Source organism: Rhinatrema bivittatum, chromosome 2 (assembly GCF_901001135.1).
Source record: "Rhinatrema bivittatum chromosome 2, aRhiBiv1.1, whole genome shotgun sequence".
NCBI classification, from domain to species: Eukaryota; Metazoa; Chordata; class Amphibia; order Gymnophiona; family Rhinatrematidae; genus Rhinatrema; species Rhinatrema bivittatum.
This window is the reverse complement of record NC_042616.1, coordinates 657,749,592-657,769,407: the sequence shown is the minus strand read 5'-3', so window position 1 is coordinate 657,769,407 and position 19,816 is coordinate 657,749,592. Positions and strand designations below refer to the sequence as shown.

At 42.6% G+C, this 19,816-nt stretch overlaps 1 protein-coding gene across 2 annotated transcripts in view; it reads left to right on the top strand.

Moving 5' to 3' along the window:
* MYBL1 (MYB proto-oncogene like 1) overlaps window positions 1–19,816 on the top strand; it is a 489,278-nt gene that overhangs the window by 265,214 nt on the left and 204,248 nt on the right. For both annotated transcript variants that reach the window (XM_029591403.1, XM_029591402.1), the window contains 2 exons: window positions 17,593–17,826; window positions 18,958–19,335. In XM_029591403.1, the coding sequence (XP_029447263.1) occupies window positions 17,593–17,826; window positions 18,958–19,335 (612 nt within the window). The remainder of the gene's footprint in view (window positions 1–17,592; window positions 17,827–18,957; window positions 19,336–19,816) is intronic.

Sequence of the window (19,816 nt, the reverse complement as noted above, 5' to 3'; positions counted from 1 at the left end):
TACGCGCGTATCTACTAAAATCCAGCGTACTTTTGTTTGCGCCTGGAGCGCCAACAAAAGTACGCCTATTCGCGGTATTTGAAAATCTACCCCTGAGTGAAAAAGAATTTTCTCCCATTAGTCTTAAATGTGCTACTTGCTAACTTCATGGAATGCCCCCTAGTCCTTCTATTATTCGAAAGTGTAAATAACCGAGTCACATCTACTCGTTCAAGACCTCTCATGATCTTAAAGACCTCTATTATATCCCCCCTCAGCCATCTCTTCTCCAAGCTGAAAAGCCCTAACCTCTTCAGCCTTTCCTCATAGGGGAGCTGTTCCATCCCCTTTATCATTTTGGTTGCCCTTCTCTGTACCTTCTCCATTGCAACTATATCTTTTTTGAGATACGGCGACCAGAATTGTACACAGTATTCAAGGTGTGGTCTCACCATGGAGCGATATAGAGGCATTATGACATTTTCCGTTTTATTAACCATTCCCTTCCTAATAATTCTTAACATTCTGTTTGCTTTTTTGACTGCTGCAGCACACTGAGCCAACGATTTCAATGTATTATCTACTATGACGCCTAGATCTCTTTCTTGGGTGGTAGCTCCTAATATGGAACTTAACATCGTGTAACTACAGCAAGGGTTATTTTTCCCTATATGCAACACCTTGCACTTGTCCACATTAAATTTCATCTGCCATTTGGATGCCCAATCTTCCAGTCTTGCAAGGTCCTCCTGTAATGTATCACAGTCTGCTTGTGAGTTAACTACTCTGAATAATTTTGTATCATCCGCAAATTTGATAACGTCACTCGTCGTATTCCTTTCCAGATCATTGATATATATATTGAAAAGCACCGGTCCAAGTACAGATCCCTGAGGCACTCCACTGTTTACCCTTTTCCACTGAGAAAATTGACCATTTAGTCCTACTCTCTGTTTCCTGTCTTTTAACCAGTTTGTAATCCACGAAAGGACATCGCCTCCTATCCCATGACTTTTTAGTTTTCGTAGAAGCCTCTCATGAGGGACTTTGTCAAACGACTTCTGAAAATCCAAATACACTACATCTACCGGTTCACCTTTATCCACATGTTTATTAACCCCTTCAAAAAAATGAAGCAGGTTTGTTAGGCAAGACTTCCCTTGGGTAAATCTATGTTGACTGTGTTCCATTAAATCATGTCTTTCTATATGCTCTACAATTTTGATCTTGCTGATAGTTTCCACTATTTTTCCCGGCACTGAAGTTAGGCTCACTGGTCTATAGTTACCCGGATCACCCCTGGAGCCTTTTTTAAATATTGGGGCTTATATTGGCCACCCTCCAGTCTTCAGGTACAATGGATGATTTTAATGATAGGTTACAAATTTTAACTAATAGGTCAGAAATTTCATTTTTGGGTTCCTTTAGTACCCTAGGATGCATACCATCCGGTCCAGGTGACTTGCTACTCTTTAGTTTGTCAATCTGGCCTACTACACCTTCCAGGTTGACAGTGATTTCATTCAGTTCGTCTGACTCATCACCCCTGAAAACCAACTCCGGAACTGGTATCTCCCCAACATCCTCATTAGTAAACACGGTCAATTCTGGTGTGATGATGGATGATTTTGTATATAAAGGAGATGGATTTGTAGATGATTCTGAAGTGAATTGGTAACCAATGAAGGTCTTTTAGAATTGGGGAAATATGGTCTCTTTTCCTGGTGTTTGTTAGTAAATGGGCTGCTGCGTTTTGTACCATTTGGAGCGGTTTGGTGTAGGAGGAAGGGAGACCAAGTAAGATAGCGTTGCAGTAATCTAACTTTGAGAAAATAATTGCTTGGAGGATCGTTCTGAAATCTTGGGCGTGGAAGAGAGGTCTTATCCTTTTTAAAACTTGGAGTTTGTGGAAGCAGTCTTTGGTCGTTCTGTTGATGGAGGCTTTGAAGTTCAACCTGTTGTCAATTATCACTCCTAAATCTCTCGAGTGGTTGGTGGGTTGGTTAGATGAGAAGCGGTGAGATTGCTGTTCTCTGGAGATATGAGTAGTAGTTCGTTCTTGGAGGAGTTTAGTACTAGATTTAGGCTATTGAGGAGACGTTTGATTTCTTGGTGGCAGGATTCCCAGTAGTCGAGGGTTTTTGAGTATGAGCCTTTGATGGGGATCAGGATCTGGATATCGTCTGCGTAGAGAAAGTGTTTTAGGTTGAGGTTGTTGAGGAGTTGGAAAAGTGGTAGAAGGTAGATGTTAAAGAGTGTCGGGGATAGAGAGGAACCTTGTGGGACTCCTACGGATGAGTCATGGCGTGAAGCTTCTTTGTTCTGGATTTTGACCTTGTAACCTCTGTTGCTGAGAAACGATTTGAACCGAGATAGAGCAGATCCAGAAATTCCTATGGCAGCTAACTGGTTGATGAGGATGGAGTGGTTGACGGTATCGAAGGCTGCCGAAAGGTCCAGAAGGACCAGCAGAAAAGATTGACCTTTGTCAAGACCCAGGATGAGGAAGTCTGTTAGGGAAGTAAGGAGGGATTCCGTGCCTAGATTTTTACGGAATCCATATTGCAAGGCGGAAAGGAGTTTATTATCTTAAATGTAGTCCGATAGTTGAGAATTCACAAGCCTTTCCATAATCTTAGCAATGAAGGGGAGATTGGCTATTGGGCGAAAGTTGTTAGGATCGTTTGGGTCCAAATTTGTTTTTTTTAGGAGTGGTTTGAGTGACGCCAGTTTGAGGTCGTCTGGGAAGGAACCGTGGGAGAGAGAACAGTTAATGATGTCTGCCAATGTTTTGGAGATAGAGTCTGGGATTGTGAGAAGAAGTTTGGTGGGGATATGATCTGCCGGGTGAGAGGAGGGTTTCATTCTTCTTAGAACAACTTGAATTTCAGAGGAGGAAATGGGTTCAAAAGCTTCGAGGTGAATATTTTTGATGGGAGGTTGCAAAGCCGATGGTAGGGGGGCGATCTTGGAGGGTAGTTGGGTAAGAAGGCTGATGATTTTGTTTTGGAAAAACAATGCGAGTTCTTCGGCTTTGGATTGTGCTTGGTTACTGGGAAATTCGGGGGGGGGGGGGGCGACCTGAGTGAGGCTAGATACATAGGCAAATAGGGCTTTAGCGTCAAAGACCAGGTTATGAATTTTGGACGCATAAAATCCCTTTTTGATTTGGAGGTGGAGGACTTGTACAGGTGTAGCGTAAATTTGTAGGCGGAGAGCGTGCTAGCGCATGGTGTTTTACGCCACTTGGCTTCTTTCTGTCTTAAACTTTGTTAAGCCTTCTGAGGTCGTTAGTGAACCAGGGTTGTCTTTTAGAGGCATTTGAGTGGGATTTTTTTTATTGCTAGAGGACAGAGCTTGTTAGCTATGGATTCTGTGATGACATTCCAAGAACGGAGAGAAGTGTTAGGATCGGTGAGGTCTATGGAGGGAAGTTGTGGAACCAAGTGACTATTGAGGTCTTCAGAGGAGCATGATCTCCTGTAAGGAAAGGAAGGTGAGGGTATGTGAGGGGCGATGGTTTGTTCCAGCGAGAAAGAAGCTGAGATCAGGGAGTGATCTGACCAGGGTACCTTCTTACTCTTCAGTAGGGATGTCGACTTTATGCCTTTGTTGACAAAGATCAGGTCCAGAGTATGACCAGCTTTATGTGTAGGTTTGTTGACTATTTGTGTTAATCCCATTGCTGAGAGAGCTAAGAGAAGGGTTTGACAGCTGGTAGAGAGTGAGGGGTTGTCCATGTGCAGATTGAAGTCTCCTAAGATTATTGCTGGGGCGTCCAGGTTGAGGAGCATTGTGGTTATTTCAACGATAGGGGAGGCATCAGTTTCTAGGAGGCCCGGGGGGGGGGCATAGACGAGTAGAATTTGTAGTTGGTGTGATGTGAAAAAGCCGATTTCAAGTTTGGTATCCGAGTGGACAGGATGTTGAGAGAATCTAAGGTCTTTTTTGGTTGCTAGGAGAATTCCACCTCCCCTCTTTTTCTGTCTGGGAAAGGAGAAAATGTCATAGGTTAGCGTCGGTAGCTGGTTTATTATTGCAGTATCTGAGGGTTTCAGCCAAGTTTCGGTTATTGCGCATATATCCGGCTTAGCATCTGTGAGATAGTCATTGAAGATTAGAGATTTCTTGGTTAGGGATTGCGCATTGAATAGAGATAGGGTGAATAGGGTAAGGCCTAGGAGCTGGGTAATCGGTGCAATCAGGATAGGTGTAAGGGGTTTTAAGTTGCGGTGTTGTGCTTGTCTGGTTGGAATTCTTTTCTGTGATAGGCAGTGCTGTAGAATTGGGATTGGGAAGGCTGGATGCATTCTAGATGTTTGAGCTGGAGAGGGGGGAAGGTGAGGCAGTAGTCAAGCTGAGGTGGAGATGTTGTTGGTAAGATTGTGAGGAGTGAAGTGGTGGGGTCTGGGGAAGACCCTAGTACAGGGGTCAGGAACCTTTTTGGCTGAGAGAGCCATAAACGCCACATATTTTAAAATGTAATTCCATGAGAGCCATACAATATGTTTAAAACTAAATACAAGTAAATGTGTGCATTTTATGTAAGATCACACTTTTAAAGTACAATAAGTCTCTGAAAATATTACACCAGGCCTTAAGACACCAATACATCTCCTATTAGGAAAACGGACCAAGTCAGGCTGCTATAGAGTCCTACACAGAAACTACACGCCAGCAGAAAACCTCACCTGAATCACGTGCTGTCCCTCACCTAACATAGAATAAAGAGACCAAAACGCATAACAAGAAGCATGCAGACAAAAACTGAATTGGAAACTGCAACAAGCCAGAGTCTCTGTATGCAGTGTAACAAAGGAAAAAAGAAACATCACACATCCTTATAAAACAAATCAAGAAATATAAAATCATCAGCAGTAAAACTGTACTAACAAAAAGAACAGATTTCGAAACAGCTGATGAGTGGAATATCCAATAATTAAAAACTCATATAAAACATTTCCAGATACCAACAAAATATTTCAAAATAGCAGACACAAAGATCCAGTAATGAAAAATAATAAGGATACAAAAATTTTTTTGCTCTGCATACCTGGGAACGTTTGATATCCAGGTGTCCTGAGATTGTTCTGAATTAGCAGGAGGTGGGGTGGTTTGCTTGGAACTTTCTCCTCTCTCAGTCACATACCAGCGCTCTCTCTCACACTGGCTCTCAATGACACACCTATACACACATGCTCTCAGTCACTCACATATACAAATGTTTTTTCTCTCTCACTTATATAGGCTCTTAATTACACATTTACACACATGCTGTCTATCTTTTCACGCTTACACACACACAGGCTTTCAATCACATAAATACATGCTGTCTTTTTCTCCCACACACAGACTCTCATTCACATGCTTACAAACATGTCCTCTCTTTCTCTCATTTACACACAGGCTCTCAATCACATACTCACATGCTCCCTCACCTAAATCAGCTCTCAATCACACACAGACACACATGGTCTCTCTCTCTCATTTAAACACAGGCTCTCAATCACATACTCACATGCTCCCTCACCTAAATCAGCTCTCAATCACACAGACACACATGGTCTCTCTCTCTCATTTAAACACAGGCTCTCAATCACATACTCACATGCTCCATCACCTAAACCAGCTGTCAATCAGACACAGACACACATGATCTCTCTCTTACTTATACACACAGGCTCTTAATCATACATACACATGATCTCTCTCACACACAAAGGATCTCAATCATACACACATACTCTTTCAAACAAACAGGTTTTCAATTACAAACTTACACATACAGGTTCCCAATGGTAAACTTACATTCATGCTCTCTCTCTCACAGGCAGGATCTCAATCACAGACATACTCTCTTTCACATATACAGGCTCTCAATCATTCACATACATGCAATCTCTCACTCACACACACAGGATCTCAAACACACATGCTTGCTCGCTCATTCACTCTCTCTCTCCCCCTCCCCCCCCCCCCCCCCCCCCGGGAACTCGCGGCAGCAGCAGCCACCTCCCAACGCTAACCTCCTTCATTTTCAGCCCTCGTGGAGGCGAAGGCGGAGTCCCATCGGCCGCGGTTGAAGATTTTCATTTTCCTCCGAGCCGCGCTGCAGTCTTCTTCCCGTCGGACACTAGCGTGCCTGCGCGGGTCTTCCCGCGCAGGCACCCGATGCTCTCCACTTCCTCTTCCGGGCCGCGGGAAGAAGAGAGCACCGGCGTGCTCTCTTCTTCCCGCGGCCCGGAAGAGGAAGTGGAGAGCATCGGGTGCCTGCGCGGGAAGACCCGCGCAGGCACCCGATGACTCCAGCGCTGGCACCCGGCTGACACCCGATGACTCCCGCGCAGGCACCCGGATGACTCCAGTCGGCGTGCTCTCTTCTCCTCCCCCCCCCCCCCCCCCCGCGGCCCGGAAGAGGAAGTGGTGAGCATCGGGTGCCTGCGCGGAAGAAGAGACCACGCTAGTGTGGTCTCTTCTTCCCGCGCAGGCACCCGATGCTCTCCACTTCCTCTTCCGGGCCGCGGGGGGGGGGGGGGGAGGAGAAGAGAGCACGCCGGTGCCGCTGACTCCAGCTGTCCTGCCGCGTTCCGCCCGGGCTGACAGCATTTTAAGCCCGGGCGGCGGAGGACCGGGGAGCAGCTGGGTCAGCGGGGAACCGCGAAGTATGGCGACACTTGTCTGCGAGCCAGATGCAGCCCTCAAAAGAGCCATATCTGGCTCGCGAGCCATGGGTTCCCGACCCCTGCCCTAGTAGGTAGATGGCGTTTAGTGGAAAAATGGGCCAATTGAGCCAATTAGGGTTAGTGGCTGCGTTCGGGGGAATTGAGGTGAGGAAGTAGCAAACGGAAGCACTGAACGGTGAGTCTATGGCAGAATCTGACGTGTAGAGCTGGATTGAGGTTGGAGTAGGTGTGTGTTGAATCCAGGAGGAGACTTGATCGTAGGGAAGCAAGGATTAAGGAGGTGAAGTTCGTCGTGTTAGTGATAGGTCCTGTCCTCAGGGGCCACACGAAGGGGCGGGCCCGTTTGTCGCGCTCCTTTGACGCGCGACGCCTGAGAGGAGGGGGAATTAAATCCCCTCCGGCTTCTCCCCGATTGGCTGCACTGAAGCCGCCCTCTGATAGGGCTGATCAGGTCGCGGTGGGCCGAGCTTCAAGCTCGGGCTGAGGAGCGGAGCGACGGCGTTTTCAGGCTCGCAGGCGGCACTGAGACAGCTTGTGGTAAGAGAGAGAAAAAGCCTTACCCCGGCAGGTCAAGGCGCCGACTGCGCAGGCTTTCCGACTGATCCGGCGAGGCGAAGAGGAATGGCGCCTGAGAAGAGCAGAATTTAAATCCCCGCCGGCTTCTCCTCGATTGGCTGCACTGAAGCTGCCCTCTGATAGGGCTGATCAGGTCAAGGTGGGCCGAGCTTCAAGCTCGGGCTGAGGAGTGGAGCAACGGCGTTTTCAGGCTCGCAGGCGGCGCTGAGACAGCTTGTGGTAAGAGAGAGTTTATTTTTGTCTGCCAAGAATGTCTGACATGTTCATCCTCTGTTGAGGTTCCACAGAGTTTAGAAGATATGTTATTCTTTTTATAAAGTTTTCTGTCAAAATCCCCCTAGACTGCCCTAGTTAGGTTTTTTGTCACTTTGGAAGTTTTGGGGTTATTTTGTATATTGCACCAACCTACAGTTTTTGTTCACTTTGGCCTCATCAGCAGAAATCTGGCTAAAATTTTTTCATCTCTTGGATCATCTTGTTTTAGGAATAACATTTCTTTAATTTTGCCTTATCGATTTTCCCCACCATGTCTGAGAAGCAGGCCAGCTGCTTCAAATTTTTCCCTAGAGTCATCAAAATGCTATAATAATGCATGGATAACTCCCATAGTCAGAAATAGCGCTTGGTGCGGTAAACATTTCGCACCCCGCAATACTTCTATGTTCTCTCGCCCTAGCTTGATAGTACCCTGTTATAGAGTTTATCAAGCTAGGCGAGAGAACATTGTAGAAATATCACCTTTGTGAGACTTTCCTCACTCCAAATGATGCAAAATCTTCACCGAGGTGTACTCTGCTGTTCGTACGTCTCACTTGCATGTAAAACTGGTCCCTAAACCATAAACCACCAACACCTCACCTTGAGCTATCCCTCCTATAGAGATATAAATAGTTGAATACTGTGAAGGCCTCCCCACTGGCGCGCTTTCTCTCTCTCTACACTCCACTCTCTCTCCCTCTCCAAACCCAGAAATGGCCAAAATGCAATTTGCAATCTTTATCGCAATTGCGTTTATGGTTGTTTTAGGTATATTGCACAGCTTAACGCCAGGAAAAAAGCTGTAGTTATTTCCGGTGTTAAAAATGTGCGATAGCATGCATTATGCTATCTCACGTTGCGATATTGCCCCTCATTTTAATTAATCCCGCCCAAACCCCTCCCCAATCCTTTCCCTTCCAAAAATTTGCATTCGCGCTGTGTGGTAACATGATTTTTGCATGCGTTATGTGTTAACACCATAACGCATTTTGATGAATGACCCTATTTGTTCCAAGTGCAAATAGATGTCCAGAACAGACCATCACAAAGTTTGCTACAAATATTTTGGGTACGACTATGATAACTCTGACATTCTTTGCAGTGAACTAAAGTCCAACTTCTCAAAGCTGGCATTGAAGGCTCAACCCAAGTATCAAAGAACCACATTAACCACTAATAGTCAGGCTTAGCCAAAAAGGCCCTTAATTACTTCTGCTCCTCTGTATGAAAAAAGGACAGGAGTCAACTTTTAGTATCCCTGTTTGAATCAAGACCAGGCTTCTGAGTGTTTGAGAAAGGAGGAAAAAGGAGTGGGCACTGAGCCCTCCAGTAGAGATGTGAAGCATTGATGCATCTCTTTAGTGTGTGACTGTGAGGAGAACTCAAACATTCCACTAAAGGATTAGAACACATGGAAGATTATTCAAGAAGGAGAAAAAAGAATTTAGAATACCTGTGGTGAGTATAAATTTCACCTTTCTGGCTTGAAATAATCATCAGTCTTAAAAAAAAAAAACCCAAACAAAAAACAAACAAACCTCCTATAAATTTTCTAAAGTATTGAATCACACTTTTAAAGATTCAAAATCTTATCTTAAATATTCATTTCAAATAATGGTCTGATGTGACCAACATTTTGCCAAATATGCTTATTTGGGGATCCAAACTCTGTGAAAAAATAATTCTTAATATTTAAAATAAAATAATCCAAAACAAATAAACAAATCAACTTTATATCCATGTATATGCTTAAAGGCAGATTTTAAAAGCCTTGCATGCATTCAAAACTGGGAGATACATGGACAATTTGGGCCGGCACATGCCGAGCGGATTTTAAAAGCCACCCGAGGTTATACATATCTTCTGCTGTGTGCACAAAGAAAAAGTTTGCAAAAAGGGTTGTGGAGTGGGCATGGTGTGGGCATATTGGGGAAGGCCAAGAGATGTGCATGTAAATACTTATGTACACAGGCGTGCACCTGAATCTCCTGCTGCATAACCTTACTACTGCTATGGATGGCGGGTAAGTAATAAAAAAAAAAAAAATGTAGGCTGGTCAGCGGGGTTTTAAGGATTGGGGCTAACAAGGAAAAAGGGAGTCTATTAGATTAGGGGCCTAGGAAGTCCTATCCCTTAACTGGGCAAATTCAGAACGAACAATTTTAAATATTAGAATTTAAACCAGCTGGTTTAGTCGTGTTTAAATTGAAAATCATCTTCTTTTCTTTGAAATCACCCCTTCTTTTGTTTGGCACTTGATTTATTACTAAAAACTGAAGATTGTCTAATGTATATTGATTATCTAAACCAGCGATTTTCAAGCAGTGTGTCGCGACGCACCGGCAGATGTGTCATGGCTCCCGATGTCCCACTGCTCCACTTGTGCTTCCCTTCTCTCCAGGAACGGACTGGCCGATGGAGTTAGTAGGGGAGTGCCGCTGCTGGAGGCCAGACTGACGGTGGCTGAAGTGCGGGAGACACTGCATAGGGCCGCCGGAGGCCAGGCCAGCGGCGGCTGAAGTGCGGAGAGACAGTGCTGCTGCTGGAGGCCAGGCTGGCAGCGGCTGAAGGGCAGAGAGGCCCTGTGTGCAGCCGCCGGAGGCCAGGCCGGCATCAGCTGAAAAGTGGAGGCCAGGCTTATTGGGCCAAACAATGAGAAGAGGCTCCACATGAGCTTGTGTGTGTGTGTGTGTGTGTGAGAGAGAGTCGCAGCTTTTTGTGTGGTATGTGTGTGAGTAGCAGTTTTGTATGCCTGTGGTAGAATGGGTGCCTGGGTGCATGAGTGGCAGCTTTGTGTGTGTGTGTGGTAGAATGAGTGACTGAATGCATGAATGGCAGCTTTGTGGGTGTGTAGTAGAATGGGAGCAAGAGCATTTGTGTGTGATTGAGAGCTTGTATGTAAGTGAGAGAGCATGTGTGTGATTGAGGGAGAGACTGGTTGAAGGTGATGTGTTTCTGTGAGAGAGAGTGACAGACTGGTCAGGAAAATGTGTGTGTGTGTGTGAGACAGAGACTGGTCAGCGAGGTGTGTGTGTGAGAGAGACTGGTCAGGGAGGTGACTGGTGTGTGTGTATGTGAGAGAGACTGGTCAGGGAGGTGACTGATGTGTGAGGGATTCAGTTTTGTTAGGAACTGGGGAACCTTTTGGAGAAGGGGGAGTCTCTTCCGAAGGGATGGGCTCCACCTTAACCAGGGTGGAACCAGACTGCTGGTGCTAACCTTTAAAAAGGAGATAGAGCAGCTTTTAAACTAGAACAAAGGAGAAAGCCGACAGTCGCTCAGCAGCACATGGTTTAGAGAGAGGTATCTTCAAAGGATACTAATGATGCATTAGAATTAGGGCATCCCGACAGTAAGGTTCCAATAATTAGAAAAATAGTCCAAGTGCCTGTAACTAAAAACTCACCTTAGCTAAAAAATTCTAACTTATTCCTATCAATTAAAAAGCAGAATGAAATTACAAACAAAAAACAAACTTTGAAATGTTTGTATGCTAATGCCAGAAGTCTAAGAAGTAAGATGGGAGAATTAGAAGGTATAGCAGTGAATGATGACATAGACTTAATTGGCATCTCAGAGACATGGTGGAAAGAGGATAACCAATTGGACAGTGCTATACCGGGGTACAAACTATATCGCAATGACAGAGAGGAGCACCCGGGAGGAGGTGTGGTGCTTTATGTCTGGGATGGCATAGAGTCCAACAGGATAAACATCCTGCATGAGACTAAATACAAAATTGAATCTTTATGGGTAGAAATCCCTTGTGTGTCGGGGAAGACTATAGTGATAGGGGTATACTACTGTCCACCTGGTCAAGATGCTGAGACGGCTTTATGGAGCAATTGGTTCAGGAACCGACGAGAGAGGGAGCAATTTTAGATCTAATTCTCAGTGAAGCACAGGACTTGGTGAGAGAGGTAACGGTGGTGGGGCCGCTTGGCAATAGTGATCATAATATGATCAAATTTGATTTAATGACTGGAAGAGGAACTGCGCAAATCCATGTCTCTCGTGCTAAACTTTCAAAAGGGAAACTTTGACAAAATGAGAAAAATTGTTAGAAAAAAAACTGAAAGGAGCAGCTACAAAAGTAAAAAATGTGCAAGAGGCGTGGTCATTGTTAAAAAAAACCCAAAACCATTCTAGAAGCACAGTCCAGATGTATTCCACACATTAAGAAAGGTGGAAAGAAGGCAAAATGATTACTGGCATGGTTAAAAGGGGAGGTGAAAGAAGCTATTTCAGCCAAAAGATCTTCATTCAAAAATTGGAAGAAGGATCAAACAGAAGAAAATAGGATAAAGCATAAACGTTGGCAAGTTAAATGTAAGACATTGATAAGACAGGCTAAGAGAGAATTTGAAAAGAAGTTGGCTGTAGAGGCAAAAATTCACAGTAAAAACTTTTTAAAATATATCCGAAGCAGAAAGCCTGTGAGGGAGTCAGTTGGACCCGCTAGATGATCGAGGTGTTAAAGGGGCACTTAGAGAAGATAAGGCAATCACAGAAAGATTAAATGATTTCTTTGCTTCGGTGTTTACTGAAGAGGATGTTGGGGAGGTACCCGAAATGGAGAAGGTTTTCATGGGTAATGATTCAGATGGACTGAATCAAATCACGGTGAACCTAGAAGATGTGGTAGACCTGATTGACAAACTGAAGAGTAGTAAATCACCTGGACCGGATGGTATACACCCCAGAGTTCTAAAGGAACTAAAAAATGAAATTTCAGACCTATTAGTAAAAATTTGTAACCTATTATTAAAATCATCCATTGTACCTGAAGACTGGAGGATAGCAAATATAACCCTAATATTTAAAAAGGGCTCCAGGGGCGATCCGGGAAACTACAGACGGGTTAGCCTGACTTCAGTGCCAGGAAAAATAGTGGAGAGTGTTCTAAACATCAAAATCACAGAACATATAGAAAGACATGGTTTAATGGAACAAAGTCAGCATGGCTTTACCCAAGGCAAGTCTTGCCTCACAGATCTGCTTCACTTTTTTGAAGGAGTTAATAAACATGTGAATAGAGGTGAACCGGTAGATGTAGTATACTTGGATTTTCAGAAGGCGTTTGACAAAGTTCCTCATGAGAGGCTTCTAGGAAAAGTAAGAAGTCATGGGATAGATGGTGATGTCCTTTCGTGGATTGCAAACTGGCTAAAAGACAGTGGAAGGGAGTGGACAGTGGAGTGCCTCAGGGATCTGTATTGAGACTCTTACTTTTCAATATATTTATAAATGATCTGGAAAGAAATACGACGAGTGAGATAATCAAATTTGCAGATGAGACAAAATTGTTCAGAGTAGTTAAATCGCAAGTAGATTGTGATAAATTGTAGGAAGACCTTGTGAGACTGGAAAATTGGGCATCCAAATGGCAGATGAAATTTAATGTGGATAAGTGCAAGGTGATGCATATAGGGAAAAATAACCCATGCTATAATTACACAATGTTGGGTTCCATATTAGGTGCTACAACCCAAGAAAGAGATCTAGGCGTCATAGTGGATAACACATTGAAATCGTCGGTTGAGTGTGCTGCGGCAGTCAAAAAAGCAAACAGAATGTTGGGAATTATTAGAAAGGGAATGGTGAATAAAACAGAAAATATCATAATGCCTCTGTATTGCTCCATGGTGAGACCGCACCTTGAATACTGTGTACAATTCTGGTCGCCGCATCTCAAAAAAAGATATAATTGTAATGGAGAAGGTACAGAGAAGGGCTACCAAAATAAGAGGAATGAAACAGCTCCCCTATGAGGAAAGACTAAAGAGGTTAGGACTTTTCAGCTTGGAGAAGAGACGGCTAAGGGGGGATATGATAGAGATGTTTAAAATTATGAGAGGTCTAGAACGGGTAGATGTGAATCGGTTATTTACTCTTTCGGATAATAGAAAGACTAGGGGGCACTCCATGAAGTTAGCATTTAAAACTAATCGGAAAAAGTTCTTTTTTACTCAACGCACAATTAAACTCTGGAATTTGTTGCCAGAGGATGTGGTTAGTGCAGTTAGTATAGCTGTGTTTAAAAAAGGATTGGATAAGTTCTTGGTGGAGAAGTCCATTACCTGCTATTAAGTTCACTTAGAGAATAGCCACTGCCATTAGCAATGGTAACATGGAATAGACTTAGTTTTTGGGTACTTGCCAGGTTCTTATGGCATGGATTGGCCACTGTTGGAAACAGGATGCTGGGCTTGATGGTCTCACCCAGTATGGCATTTTCTTATGTTCTTATGTGTATGTGAGACAGAAACTGGTCAGCAAGGTGACTGGTGTGTGTGTATGTGAGACAGAAACTGGTCAGCGAGGTGACTGGTGTGTGTGTATGTGAGACAGAAACTGGTCAGCTAGGTAACGTGTGTGTGAGAGAGAGACAGACTGGTCAGGGAGGTGTGTGTGTGTAAGAGAGAGGCAGGCTGGTCAGGGAGGTGTGTGTGTGAGAGAGAGAGAGAGACAGAGACTGGTCAGGGAGGTGACTAGTATGTGCATGTGAGAGGGAGGTGACTTGTATGTATGCGAGGAAGAGTCTGGTTAGGGAGGTTACTGGTCTGTGTGAGACAGAGACTGTGTGTGAGTGACTGGTTGTGGGCCCTAAGGAAGAGGACCATGAGGATAGAGTTTCAGCAGCCACTGTTGCTTCTGGTGTGTGCTATTGGCCTCCAAGGGAAAGGAGTAGGAGAGCTGTTGGAGAGGCTAAGTAAAGGTGGCTTTTTACATTTATTTTTCTTGATTGACTGCCATTTTAATTATTGGGTATTATGTGATGTCTGCTGTTTTGAAATATTTTATTGATATTTGGACAATTTTTAATAATTTTTATGAGTTTTTAATTGTTGGATGTTATTCTGTTCATTAGCTGTTTTGTAACATTTATTAGTATAGTTTTACAATTATTTCTGTGTGGGAATCTATAGCAGCTTGGCTTGTTCTGTTTTCCTAATAGTGTAGGGCCTGGTTAAATATTTGTAGTGTTGCCTTTTCATAGGTTGGGTTGTTACTGTTTGAGTGTGTTCCATAATACAGGTGTAACTTTGTGTAGGTTAGTTTGTGTGCATTATTGCAGATCCTGGGACCATGTTAGGTGCTATATTTCTCTTTCCATTTCTCCAGGTTTGCACTACATGCAGAGTGGCTGTTTTGGTTTTCCATTCCAGTTTGTCTCCATATTTATAATTTGTGGTCTTTCTGTACTTGGTGAAGGTCAGTTCTGTGTATGTGACTGAGGAGAGGTATTTTACTAGCATGTAGGCCAGTGGTTCTCAATCTTTTTTCAGCGGGGACACACCTGACAGATGGTTCTCACATGCGTGACACACTGAACATGTGACTGTCATGGGGCTAAATGTAAATATACATTCTGCATCCTCAGGAACCCCCTTGACACCCCAACAATGGGTGCAGAGCAGAACTAGGGCATCACCCGTACAACTCACCATACAAAAAAAAAGATATTTTGGTTCTGATGACATCTCAGTAAAAGCAAAACAGACTCCCTTTACTGGCAGGCACAATACCCCTCCTTATGAAAAGACAGTAATTTACCACAAATGCATGTCCTATTGAGAAAACACAACAAATAAGATTGATACAAATGCCTACATCAGAGCTTTCCAAAGTGTGTGTCGGGACACATTAGTGTGTCGCCTGTAGTGTGGAGGTGTGTCGCCCGGTCCACAGGGCCGGCGGAAGCAGGGAACTATAGCAGGAAGATCGGCGGGCAGTGGTGGAGCTTACATCACCACGGCCCGAAGAAAAGGGTCACGTTCACTCCTCCTCCTTCCTGCCTGTGCAGCCCTGGAAGAAAAACGTTGCCGGAGCTGCGTGGGCAGGAAGGAGGAGGAGCATCTGCTGCGTACAGAAGAAGAGCAGCATTAATGGGCCGTTGCGGATCCCACGTCGCGGCAGCCCGAGAAGAGGAGGAAACCCGATAGCAGGGCCGCTGCAGATCCCATGTCATGGCCAGGGAAGATCAGAGCCTCTGAAGAGCCCATCCTTCGGCAACCCATGCAGAGGGACAGCATGTGCCAGTGAGAGCCTGTGCTTGAGCAAGAGAGCATGTAGGAGTGAGAGAGCCTGTGTGTGTGAGAGTGAGACAGCATGTGCACGAGAGAGACAGTATGTATGTATGTATGTATGTATGAGAGAGAGGCATTTGAGAGTGAGAGCTGTGGATGTGTGAGATTGCATGTGAGTGAGAGCCTGTGTGTGTGAGAATGTGTGAGATAGCGTGTGAGAATGAGAACCTGATTGTGTGTTTGAGGGAAGACAGATGGAGAGAAAAGAAATAGAAAAAAAGACCCTGTAAAAGGAATTGGCAAAAAAACAAGAAAGGAAAGGTGGAAAAAAAAAGCCTGTGACCAACCGATTAGAAAACTAAGATCAGACAGCAAAGGTAAAAAAAAAAATTACTTTTTAGTGATTGGCACATGTAATCTTTGGGAATGTGCAAGAATAGCACTTTCTCTATGCCGATCTCACAATGTACGAGATCAGCATGGAGGAAGTGGAAGCCTGCAAATATTTATTATGAGATAGGTTGTGTTGTGAAACATTTTATTTATGTATATATTTAAGGAAACATACATAAATTGTTGAAATACATTTTGTTCGTTTAACCTTTAACTTCTGGTTTGCTGGTAGACTGAATTACTGTGTCACGAAATTATGTTTGTCTAAAAAGTGTGTCACCAACATGAAAAGTTTGGAAAGCTCTGCTTTAACAGTTCCAAAGTGTATTTTTCTTCCCTGAGCAAGTTTCCTTTAGCAAAGCTTGTTTGCTATGTCTGCTAAGTGGTATATGAATGTTGACATTCTTGAATTTGCAGCAACTGGAAGTATGTCAAGTTGATCATTGATACTTCTTCCTTGGTTAATCTCAGCAAACATAATCCAAATATAGTCTACAAAACCTAATATTCTTGTGGCGGTTAGAGCAAATTCTGAGATCTCTGCTGTGAAATTTTTAAAAGGGTCAATTTAGGCATGAGCTTAAAAAGTTAGGTGTCTTAAACCCTTTGAAAATCTGCTTCAGTGTGTGTTTTTATGTTTTCTGAGCCTTGGTTAGCTTTTAGACTTCTTGGGCCTTTGCTGCTATAGTGATTATTGAGTATTCCAGACAACAAAAATAATCTAATATTGTACCATGTCTTTGAGATCCTGGAGGATCTTAGGGTTTTCAGCTGTTTCTTTAACGAACTGTGCTATACTTTGTTTTTAAGTAAAAAAAAAAAAAAAAATTGGCTGGGAAAGCCTGATTAAACAAATGCCTTGTTTTTCTTCGGGTCTGGGAAGTATAGGCTAATAGTGAACTTGCCCAAGGTCCTACAGAGAGAATTTTCAACTTTATCCAAGGCTTTTTCCTGAATCATCCAGTGTTCTTGCTATTAGACCACATCTCTTCCCATATCTTTTATCTACAGTAGCAAATGTCTTGCTAGATTATCCTTGCATTCCCTAATTTATCAGTTACCATTTGGCGCAAAGGGTAAGATATCTAGCCTTAATTGTGATTTCCCATATTATATATATTGAACATTTTAGGGGATTTTTCTATAAATGTGAGCTTATTTTTCCAATTTTCTTATGCTAGATATATGTATGCATGCATATTTGTTTAAATATATTTACAATTCTACTTGCATCATCCTTTCCCTTTCAACATCATGCATTTAGGGATCCCTCTCTGTATAACAATATGGCTATACAGTAAGAAAATATACATTTTATATTTGATTTTGGAATGTGTATGAGATTGCATATATTTTACAAGTTTTCAACATACATGCTTTGTTCTTTTTATTCCTTCATACTGTACTCTGAGCCATCACCTCTTGCTTCAGCAGTTCTTCCATTCTTTTGGTGCCCACACATTGGTGTGACGCTTTTGTTTGTAGGATATTATCGTACTATAACTGAAATAATTTGAAGTATACTAAAAATTTCAAAGTGTGATTTTTGGCTAAAATTCTGAGATTTAATGAAATTGTTCTCTCTCATTTTTGATCTTCAGTAATTCCTTCCCATACAGAATCTTTGTACTGTATCTTGAGGATAACATGATTTTATCTCTTTTGTCTTCCAGCAGGCTGGAAGTTTTTCTAGTTGGTCTGGTAGTTTCCTAGTAGATGACAGTATGTCAAATACTTTAAATAGCCTGGAGGAGCAAACCAGTGAGTTTTACAGTATGGATGAGACCCAGAATACATCTGCTCAGCAAAACTCACCCAACAAGTTCCTTGCTGTGGAGGCAAATGCAGTGCTGTCATATTTACAGACGATCCCGGAATTTGCAGAGACATTAGAGCTGATTGAATCTGTAAGTTTCAAAATGATGTCTGCCAGGTGCTTTAGATACCAAAAACTCTGATTTGTATTTGAGTACAAGAGTACAGAATGTAAAGAGAATTAAGATAAGTTAGAAGTATGGTATCATACTTTGAGCATGTAGCTGATTATGTAGAGATCCTGGTTTTGTTTCTTTATTCACCACTTGTGATAATGACCTTGACTGAATCACTTAAAGCAGCAATACTAGCATGGTTTTGTTATAATTAATTGTTAGTTAAAACAAGTAAAATTCATTGAATCCCTTTTTTCTGATTTAATATTCTGTTCCTGAGGCAATACTAGCATTTCAAAATTTTAGCTCATCCTTTTCTTTCTCAGTATTATAAAAGAGTAATTTTTGAAAATGCAAGCATCACACTGACTATAAAGTTTGAATATTGTGTGAATAGTAAGAGTAGACAAAAGGTTTTCAGAGTAACCCAAATACACAAGTTAACCTAGTTCTTGATTAAACTGTATGCTAATATATATTTTGTACATTTTTATTGTGGGTAGTCTAGTAGATACCTATTTGTCCTTGTGCAGCTAAGTATCCTGTCTTGTGCAGTAGACAGATCATTGGAATTTCATCCCATTGCCTGAAATGTATCATGGCTATGCTAATATTTCATATTCTACATTGTCTTTTAGTTATTATTTATTATTTTATTTAACATTTTTATATACCGACATTCATCCAGGATATCACATCGGTTCACAGTGTAACGCAAACAGACGCCATGCATGGCGCTTTACATAGAACAAATAAAACATGTTAACACGGGAATAAGGGGGTAAGAAAACATGGGAGAAATTGCATTAAATAATAAACAAGATTTGCAATTATATACATATGTACAAAATGGGGAGACTGAGAGAAAAGGGATATAGGAATACTAGGAAGGGAGGGGGGGTGGAGAGCAGGGGGGGGGAGAACAAGAGAGGAGGGGGGGGGGAAAGAAGAAGGAAGGGGCGAGATGGGGGGGGGGACAGAAGGAGGGCCGTGCAGGCAATAATAAAATTTTAAATGGAGGTAGAGTTTTAACTGAAATTAAACATAGGGAAATGTAGTATGCAGTGTATGTGCATGCTGACCTTTGTGTTTTGTTTTTTTTAACAGGATCCTGTGGCTTGGAGTGATGTCACCAGTTTTGACATTTCTGATGCTGCTGGTACTGCTTCCCCAGGCAAACAGACTCCTATAAATGTGATTCAAATTCAACATAGTGACGAGGCTATGGAGTGTGAATTCAATAGCAGTCTAATATTAGATGGAAGGAAAAACAGTTGCAGCAGTGGAGAGAGTGATGAGGTGATACCCTCTACTTCTCCAATCACAGCCAAGTTTAGCACCCCACCTAGTATCCTAAGGAAGAAAAAGAAACATCGAGTTGGTCAGTCACCCATCAATGAACTGAACGATGGCTCATTCAGTGATTCTCACAGTATTACACTAAAAAACACTCCAGTGAAAACACTACCATTTTCCCCATCACAGGTAAGGGTGTGTGAACTATTTTTAATGCACCTGAAATGATTTTGAGATTGTTTTGAAATAGTACATGGCTGTAAGTCTAAAGGATCTGGGAACAGTATGTCAACAGTATCAAAATATTGCTCTTTTAATGTATATAATTATTCCACCTAAACTGTACCCATTAAAGCACTAGCGTGGCTAGCAATGAAATTCAGTTGAAATTCTGTATACACAAAATTGAAATGCAAATTGAAATTCATTAAATGAGTTTGTTAGAGATTTTACTAGATTAAAATAGGATGATTCAAGAAAATTGCCAGCTTATCAGATTGGCGTGTTGCTTAAAATTCTCTCATTGTTATACTTAAAAATAGTTTGATTTTCTTGGATACCAGGAGTCCAGTTGATGTTACAAAGTCTATACTATAAGATCCATTTGTTGCAAACCCTTCTCATCTCTACAGTTACCAATCATAAAATTGTACTACAGAAAGAGCTTCAC